The 10,118-nt window shown below is 35.8% G+C and overlaps 1 protein-coding gene across 1 annotated transcript in view; it reads right to left on the bottom strand.

Annotated features, from left to right (window-relative positions):
• Positions 1-1,434: 1,434 nt before the first annotated feature.
• NUFIP2 (nuclear fragile X mental retardation protein interacting protein 2) overlaps positions 1,435-10,118 on the bottom strand; it is a 23,203-nt gene continuing 14,519 nt past the window's right edge. Inside the window, exons 3-4 of the mRNA XM_006874186.1 lie at positions 4,292-4,324; positions 1,435-2,688 (exon numbers count right to left, since the gene is read on the bottom strand). Coding sequence (XP_006874248.1) covers positions 2,636-2,688; positions 4,292-4,324 — 86 coding nt within the window. The 3' untranslated portion in view covers positions 1,435-2,635. The remainder of the gene's footprint in view (positions 2,689-4,291; positions 4,325-10,118) is intronic.

The following is a 10,118-nucleotide window of genomic DNA, read 5'->3' as shown; positions in this document are numbered from 1 at the left end:
CATTGTTTCATTTAGAAGAGAGATTCTCAAAAACCTTTGGACAAACAGAGTAGGAAATGAGTTCTTTTTGACTTCTCTGAATATAGAGGCCTAAGCAATATTGAAGGGAAACAGGAAAGCCAAGGCTTTCTACTATAGTTTTATTTTTGTTTGTTTTGATAAGCTATTGCTTCTAATCTTTTTAAAAAGCCCAATTCAAATATGGGCTGTTTTGTTGTTTGTTTGCTTGCTTTTTAAATATATGTTCTTTCAAACCTCTGTATATCACAAACCCAGAAAGTTTCCTATGAGTTGTGAGAGCCAGATGAGCTTAAAAATTCCAAGCAAAATGGATGTTAAATAATAGTAATAATAATAAAAAGAATCTGGCCCTAAGGCGACAAGTGGTTTACACAAGGCAATTGAACACACAGAACTTTAAAATCTATAAAACAAACTGGAGCTATTTTTCCCCTTTAATAAAAAAAAATTTAACGTAAAACTTTTTTAGTTAGAAAAACAAAACAAAACACAGAAACACAGACTTCTTTCACTTCAGTATGTGGTTATGTTGCATTTTCCAGTTTGTTCAATGCTTTAAAGCTCAAGGATGTCTCTGCTCTCAATTGTACATGGACCTGAAGCATCCTAGCTTTCAGCAAGCAGGCAGGAGACTCAACAGAAACCAAATAGGAACAAGGCAGACTAAATGCAGGACACATCTGTAAACATATTATACATTTGAAAATTACAATATCAGTAAAAGTGATACAGTTTACAGGTGAAATGAAACTATCTGGAACTGGCCTACCACAAGTTTCTGAACCTGGACTGAAACAATAAGTTATATATATTATGTATAAAAAAGTTTTGCTTACATCAAGTGGAATTGGCAATCCATGCTTATACTTTAAAAATCTATGCAGGGCAGAAATCCAGACTGAAGATATTTTAAATTCTTTACTGTATGTTGAATCTAACAGCTTCTTTCATGAACTACTTATTAGCCTCAAATAATCAACAAAGCAAGAAATCCATTCATACTACAGTCTCTCTAAACAGGACAATTCTTAAGCCAACTGGTAGAACAAAAGCAGTGACCGTCTCCCCTAAATACCTCAGGGGATTCTGTCTGTACTTTTATTAGAAGATAACACACCTCATAAAAACATGCCCTGCTATCTTAAAACTATTTAACATACATGGATATGCTAATTTCTCTGTGTGTGATGTGATGCTATGTCAGGCCAGAGAACTTGTTTTTATGCCACTAACACCACCCAACCTTAAATTGGACCCTCGGTTTCAGCACACACTGAAAAAACTTCTTTTAGCATGCTATCCATAAAAGCTGCAGTGCAACAGGATGGCAATGTGATAAGACAGGGTTTGCTCTTCTCTGCCCAAAGAAAAATTTCTAAATTTCACATTTTTTGCCTTAAAAACCCATTTTGCTCTAGTAATAAAATATATTAAGATAGAAGCTAAAAAGCTCAGAAGTATAGTTAGCATGAAAACACCTTCTCTAGGCAAGGTTTATTACCTCCTCATTGGCTAAAAATATGAACATTTTTTGTTTCATATGTCTTTTCCTTCTTCCTCTTTTTGATTTTTCTGAGAAATTAAAAGGGAGAGACTTTACAGAGAGATACAGTAGTTCCTCTTCAGATGTTTGATGAAAAACAAGGAAAACAGCACATTTAGTGTTACTGAGAGAGAGCAAGTCTGGAGCACCTACAGTTGAAAAGCAAAATGTTTTTGCTCCCAGTTATACAATTACATTAAAATATGGGAATTGGGGTATTTTTCTCATATTAAATACCTAAGCCAATCGCTTGTTCTGCAACTTTTAAAAAATGACTCTCATGGATTCTTCAGTTGTAAAAGTCCAATGTGTAACCAAAGCCAAGTGAATATGCATGTACCACCAACTATTCCAGAATTGTAGAATTTTAATGCCCTCCCCCCTAACCCCACCCTACAAAAAAATAAAAGAAAAAGAAAAGTATTTCCCCAACACCCCACAGAGGCTGAGCTTAACTCCTGGCAAGACATGCAAATCATATTCGCTAAAAAAATATACCCCTGCAAACTTCAAGGCATTTATCCAGCATTCTCGCAGGGTTCAAAGTACAACCAAAAGATCAAGGGCGGAATGGGGAAATGTTGAATCATTCTGGGTTCCCCGTGATTAGTGTATCATTTTAGTCACAGAACAAGATACAGAAATCTTTTAAGTGGATTTGCCTTTCCAGTGGGTCATTTGTTGCCCAAGTTGATGACAGCAGGAACTTTAGAACCACACTTAAGTCTGTATTCATTAATCACTTGCATTCACTCTTAAAAACAAAAACTAACAAAAGAGGGAGGAGAGAAAAACTATTCGGTACCAAAGATTAAATAACCATGTGTAGTCTCTTGAAATAATTTTTTGATTCCTTAAGAAGTCTAATTACTTTCAGTTGCCTTTTTTTTTTTAAATAACTATATATATATATTTATATATATATATATTTGTATATATTATCCTGTGATTCTACTTATGGTTCCTCTGCTGTGTTGAAGATCTAGGAGCATAAAAAGCCTTGCGTCCCCCATGAACGGTGGCTCTAATGCTGCAGAAAGATTACCAATAGGCAGTCTGGTCCTGCTACCTTCATTGATCTGGACTATCCATGGCTTCATTGTAAGTGATTATCCTTTTGGGATCTGGAGGGAAGGTTAAAAAATACATACATAAAAATTAAAATAAGGTCTGGCTCTCAAAATGCCCATGTGTCTACTCCTCCTCCCCCCCAAAACCTTCACCATGTACGTAAATTAGCTCTTCTTCATGAAAACACAATTTAAAAGCCATGTCCTCTTTGAATTAATACATGTGGATCCATGTTCAACCCAAAGGTAGTTAAAGATTCAGATACCCAGCAACAGGGTCTTACAGCCAGTCATGGCTCCAACATGTAGAGATGGTTGAGTTAACTAGGGTTTTCTATGTGTTTATTTATTCAGTGGTATCTTTGAAAAAGTGATCAAAGAAATAACTCAATAATAAAACACTTGGATGTTATTTTCTTTTGTTCTTTCCAGCAAAACAAAGTAAAAGATTTATTTCAACTAGTGTGATGAATTGTCTAAGCAAAGATTCCAGGTGCTACTCCTTTTTTTTTTTTTTCAAATGAAATGTTTGGTATGTTTAGTTTTCATAATCTATAACATCAAGTAGATAATGAATGACATAATCCAAGTGGGAAAAGCTGCTCTTTTTTACATTCAAGAACAGGATTTGACATTATTAAAAAAATAATAATTTACTGACTTAAAAAAAAAAAAAAAAAAATACAGAAAGCAACTCAGCTTGTTTATCTTTAAGCCACAGCTGTTGGACAACAAGAGTTCCCCCTAATATAATAACAAGGAAGAGGTGAAAGTGCAACGTTGGGAAATCAAGGAAACCTACATTCTAGCCCTGCCCCGGCTCTAGTTTATATATTAACATTTTGGCCCTCAGTCTCATAATCTGTACGATAAAATTAAAGAGTAATTCTAATGTCCTTTCTAGGAATTTCACATTTATCTTAAATTAACTTACACTAACAAAGTGGACAAGGAATGGGATATAGTTCAGCTATATAATTTTGAAAACCTACATCTATTTGTCATTGACTATTAGTGCCCAGTTAGTTTCAACTCATAGCAACTCTGTATAAGGTTTCTGAGAAGCAGCTGGTGGGTTTAAACCATTAACCTTGTGGTCAACAGTACAGTGCTTACCCTACAACATCACACCAGAATTCTCCAAATCAACATTAGTAATTATTTCAGGTATTCCACAACTACCATATATCTAGAAAGAAGTCACATAGTAATTAGGGTAACCATTCATTAACCAATCTTAATCTTTATTTGCAACTCTCTTTTCAGATAAAGTTTCTGTAATAGCTAATATTTTTCTCAACAATGAATCTCAGTTCTTAGACTATCCCCTTGTGTTCCTTATAAATATAGATAGTCTGGCTACAAATGGAAATACTTATTCTTGTTGGTTTCCTGAATTAAAAACATTTAAGCCTATCTTAGCTTCATAATCCGGAGAGAAAAAATAAAATCATTTTCTTTTCACTAAGTGCTACCCTGTCCTTAGCAATTCTGGTATGGTAACCAGTGCCTTTTCACTGAAATTAAAAATAACTCAAAATATAAAGTCTATTTATTTGGGAAGCCACACTATTGGTCTGTTACTCCCACCCAACAAAAATGTTCAGTGATTAGTGACTAGTACTCCTACATTTCCAGGCAACACAACTATTCTTACCTTGCTTCTGCAAATTCCAAATAGATTCCATTTCTGCAAAGAGAAAAAACAAAACAACAAACAAAAAAAGATTATTTTACACACTAGGTTTTAAGAGAGTCAAGTTTAAAGAAATGTTCTTTATTTTAAGCCTAACAAGCCTAAACATATTATTGCTGGACTAAAATAACATAGTTATATGAAACTCAAGACAAAACCCTTATATTTTCCTAAACTCTTAAAATTATGATCCATATGGTCTTAATATCCAGACTGTCTAAAGTGTAAAAGAAAAGTCATTTATTATCTGAAATCAAATGATCACAACATTTTTGTCTTTGCAAATAGCAAAGATATGCAGAAGCATGTTATAGACAAAATGTTATTTCTTACAAGAGTTCACCTTTATTAAAAAACATTAAGTAATTTTTTGGCAACAAGGTGCCCAAGTCTGCTGAATCAAATTTGATTAAAGCATTCATCAAATTTGATTAAACACTTGGTTTAAAACTTTTTAAGTGGTAAGTGGTTGATTTCCCAACTATGCCCTTTGTTGTTGTGAAGTGTCATCTAGTTGGTTCCAACCCCTAACAACCCTGTATAGGGTTTCCGGGGAGCACCTGGTGAGCTTGAACCGCCTACCTTGCTGTTCAAAGGGCTTTGCAGTCTGGTGCATTAACCCACAGAACCACATGAGGACTCCCCTCCTATTTTAACTCATATGGTCAATTTATACTCATGTACTAGGTAACACACAATCCTCATTTGCTCTAGTTTCATTTAAAGTGTGAATGTCTACAATGTATATATTAGCTTATTTTAGCTTCTAATGATAAGGGAAATATAAATATGTACGTGATCAAACTGCTAGGGAACACACAGAGAGGTAAGAACTCTACTTTCTCTACATTAAGTGTAGAAGAAAGCTTCACAGAATGGGATATTTGAAGTCTGGATGAATAAGGCAGAAATAACTACAAACACCAAATTAGATCTTGAAAGGAAACAATACACTACTACACAATTAAAACAAAAACTTACTTTTAAACTATATAACACTGAGGATAAATGCTCTTTCTAAGGCTATTTATAACTATCATTTTGAAAGAATAAAAAGATTTACTCTAGGTAAGTAATTACCAGATTCTGTATAAAACCATAGCCACTAATTTTGATAAATAAAAATAAAACTGAACTCATCAAGGTGGACTATTATCTAGAAATATGCTGCAGTTAAAGAAGTAACATAATCCTTAGGATTAAAAGAAAACATGCATGTAAATCTAAAATTATGACTTTTTTGGTATACTCACAGGGGGCAAAGGGTGGTAGAATCATATTTCGTATAACGACCCTCACAAAAAAAACCAAACCCACTTCTAAAATTGGTTGTTGTTGTCATTAAGTGCCATGGAGTTGATTCTGACCCATAGCGACCCTGTATAGGGTTTCCAGGGAGCAGCTGGTGAGAGCTTGAACCACTGACTTTGCAGTTCAAACAACTTTGCAGTCTGATGCATTAGCCCACAGTGCCACACCATGACTCCAAAAATTGGTACAAGATATTAAAAACTATAAGTTTGTATCTAAAGTCATTGAAGTCATTATCGAGATTAAAAAAAAAAAAAACATTCAAGCAGTCAACGGTGTATAGATAAAATGAGATGACTAAAATGATACGACCTTTAACTTGTACCAATCACTTTCCTTAGAAAATGAACTTGTAATCCTCAAACACAATACCATTTCCCTGACCTAAGATATTCTAAAACTCTCCTAGGCAACTTCCACTTTTTAAAATACTCACAGACTAACCTTACCTTCACACTACCTTACTTAGGGGCTTCAATGATCCAACTGCATTTTGTATAATTTTCTACTGCTCTTTCATGTACATTTCCCTATTAACCTGCATTCTTTAGTGACATAAACCCTTTTTCAGAAACTTGTCACCACTGCTTTATATAATGCTTGGTTCAATAAATTAACATTTGAATGAAGACTATTCATAAATCAGTCTGAAAAATATATTACAAAGATAGGTCCATCTAAAATTACTGATAATAAACCTTTTGACTCACAAAACCCAACAATTTCATATAGTTCAGCCAACTAGATTAAGCATTTAATCCTAAACCCTTCTTAAAGGGAACAAAGCAAAACCCCAAAAGCTAAGAGAGCTAAACATCCACTACAGGCTAATCCATTCTTTGCCTTTAAAACTGAAGAACAGATGGATACTATTGTAAAAACATTTACAAAATCAACATCTACTTTATGATTTTAACACATAATGGCTTCCCCAAACAGATCAAATGTTAAGGCCAAGCAAGCATACTCCCACAATTTGAGAACCTCCAAATCCATTTTCCACTATTGGTCCCTTCCAATTCTTTAGTTGTTAAAGTGCCGTCGAGTTGTTTTTCAACTCATAGTGACCTTATATAGGGTTTCTATGGAGAACCTGGTGGGTTTGCAGTTCAGTGCTAATCCTACAGTGCCACACCAGTAACTTCATAGGATAGAGCAAAACTGTCCCATAGTGTTTCCTAGGCTGAAATCTTCACAGGAGCAGAGATTGCCAGGTCTTTACTCTCATAGAGTATTTGGTGGGTCCGAACTGCAAACCTTCTGGTTAGCTCAACCATCACACCACCAATGCTCCTTAGTTTGACTATACCCAAAGACAAATAAAGCACATTTCAATTAAATGTAACTCAGGAGGAGTCCTGGAGTGATGCTGTGGGTTAATGAGTTAGACTGCAAAGCCGTTTGAACCGCAAGGTCGACGGTTCAAGCCCACCAGCTGCTCCTCGGAAACCCTACACAGGGTCACTATGGGTTGGCACTTAACAACAAGGGTGGTTAGAGACTCCTGGTGTGGCACTGTAGGATCAGCACAACACTATGAACCACAAAGTTGGAAGTCCAAACCCTTGAAAACCCTATCTATACAGGGTTCGCTGAGTTGGAACTGACTCGACAACACTTAACAAAAACAACAAGGTGGTTATAAGAGAAGTCATCAACTTTTCATTAGATGCTTAACAAATTATTAAGTAAATCCATTTTAATTCTGTATGTCCCAATTTGTAGCTACATGAGATTAAAATATAATTGCCTGGACCATCTGTAAATATACACAATGGTTTCAGCAATTAAAAGTCTTTAAAACTCACAATTATTCTTTTTTATTTTGCTCTTTTCTACAGCATCACTTATTCTTACCCAGTTCAATTTATAAAGCTAAAATAACAAATTCAAGCTGCTCAGAATGTAACTGCTGTGAGAGTAGACAGTTTCTGCTTTTATAGTACAGGTGGTTAGTTCTTTCCTTGGGGCAAAAACTCAAAACTAGTATAATCTAGGAAAGGAGCTCTGGTAGCATAGTGGTTACGAATTGGGCTGCTAATCTCATGGTCAGCAGTTCGAAATTACCAGCTGTTCCATGGGAGAAAGATGAGGTTTTGTGCTCACATAAAGTGGGGATACTAAATTGGTCTATCTTTGGGAAAAGTTTTGTTTTGTTTTTGCCATATTAGACGTATCAATTTCTATATGCTCCAAATTTACGCTGCTGTTGTTAGGTGCTGTTGAGATGCTTTCAACTCATAGCATCCCTATCTATGTACATAATGAAACACTGCCTGATCCTGTAACATCCTCAAAAACTGTTGTTTGACTCCACTGCTGCTGTTATGCTGACTCCATTGCTGCCACTGTGTTGTTAAGTGCCTTAGAGTTGGTTCTGACTCAGCAATCCAGTATAGGGTTTTCGAGGAGCAAATGGCAGGACTCCCTCAATATTATTGGAGGTGGGGGTAAGGACCCTTGTTGAATCTAGGAAATTTAACCAACGATGAAGAAAAAAAAAAAAAGGTTCATCTTAAAATGGTCAAACTTAACAGGCATATGCTATTAAGATTAAAAAGACAGCTGTGACACCACAAAAAAAAAAAAAAAAATCAAGGAAAAACTGCAATTAAATGCAGTAAATATGAAATTATTAAGCACTGAAAGAAAATATTTAGATCCTTCTGTGACCAAATGTGCTAACTGTATACTTGCTCCCATCAACATTTTATGTATTAACCATTGTTGTTGTTAAGTGCCGTCGAGTCGATTTCGACCCATAGCGACCCTGAACAGGGTTTCCGAGGCTGTAAATCTTTACGGGAGCAGAAAGCCTCATCTTTCTCCCGTGGAGCAGCTGGTAGTTTCGAACTGCTGACCTTGTGGTTCGCAGCCCGATTTATAACCACTACGCTACCAGAGCTCAAGAAATATTTATGTATCATATCAGTTCTCATGTCCTTTCCCAATCTAAAAACCACTTACATTTCTGAATGTTTATTTTTATATAGGTAATATCAGTTTGAACCACAAGATCAGTGGTTCAAACTCACCAGCCACTCTTTGGAAACCCTATATTGAGTCCGTTGTGGCACTTAGCAACAACATGGTTGCAAATACAAAAAGGAAAACCTGTTATCTCTGCTTGAACTATTCCAAGAGTCTTCTAGCTGATAATCCACCTCCAGTCACCAGAAAAATGGGCTTCCAATGTGGCACTGTAGAATCAGCACTGGACTGCAAACCAACCACAAGGTTGAAAGTCTAAATTCACCAGCTGCTCCTCAAAAACCCTACAGGGTCATTATGAGTTGAAAAAGACTAAAGCACTTAACAGCAATTCCACAGTACAAGTTGGTGCCCCATTAATCTCTGCAACACAGCCAAAAAATTGACAAGTCAATTAATACCAACTCAGTTTTCAAAGCATTTGTGTATAATCTTTTAGGACCAAACAAAAGCTTACTAATTGCTGTCATGTCGGTTTCCATTCATAGTAACCCTATACAGGATTTCCAAGGACCAGCTGGTGAGTTTGAGTGCTTATCATACAGAGCCATACCAGGACTCCAAACAAAGGCAATCCTTCATTTATAAAATTAGGAAAGCAAAGCTTAAAAATGACATGATTTGACAGAGTACATAGTAATTGGGATTATCCATTACACTCCATTAACCCATCTCTCTGATATTCTGTCTGCCTCCGGACTAAAATTAAAATCTCCAATTTTTCTTTTTATCTTTCTCTTCCTTGCATTTTTATAAATTAGAAAATCTTTCCTATCAAAATCCAATTTACATGATGCTGCTACTTTCACAACAGAGAAAGATGGCTGCTATGATGTTGGAAGCTATGCCACTTACCTATGGATCACAACAGAATACTATCTAAAAGACTGATAAAAAGTTGAGTCCCTGAAGTTGTAAGGCATTCAAAATACAGTAGCTACCTCTGTATACAAGGAGCTCTGGTAGTGTAGTGGTTACAAATCGGGCTGCTAACCTCAAGGTTGGCAGTTCAAAACTACTAGCTGTTCTGCTGGAGAAGATGAGGCTTTCTGCTCCCATAAAGATTTAGTCTCAGAAACCTTGTCCACGGTCACTACGAGTCAGAACTGACTCCATGGTACTTTAACAACCTCTGTATACAGGGTTGATAGGGGCAGACAACTTAGACATTGACTACCTAAAATGAGGGGGCAATAAAGGCACAAAGTGGCTAGCTTACAAGTTTTCAAGAGGGAGTGTAAGTTTAAGAGTGTGCAGGGAAAGGTACAGTCCCCAGTGAATAGTTTTCATCTTGTCTAGATGGGTCTGGTTAAGGGATGTGGATAAGATTATTATGATTCAATAGTAATTGTAATCATGACTAACTGCAACTGTCACAACTGTAAACTACAACATGTTTAACAAAAAGAATGGCGTACTTAATCTTACATTCCAGAACAGAGATTGTATTAACTGCAATGAAACGATGAGTGTAAAACAGATTTCT

The sequence above is a fragment of the Chrysochloris asiatica genome, unplaced genomic scaffold (genome assembly GCF_000296735.1).
Source record: "Chrysochloris asiatica unplaced genomic scaffold, ChrAsi1.0 scaffold00266, whole genome shotgun sequence".
NCBI lineage: Eukaryota > Metazoa > Chordata > Mammalia > Afrosoricida > Chrysochloridae > Chrysochloris > Chrysochloris asiatica.
The sequence above is the reverse complement of the archived record's forward strand: the minus strand, read 5'-3'. Positions and strand labels throughout refer to the sequence as shown.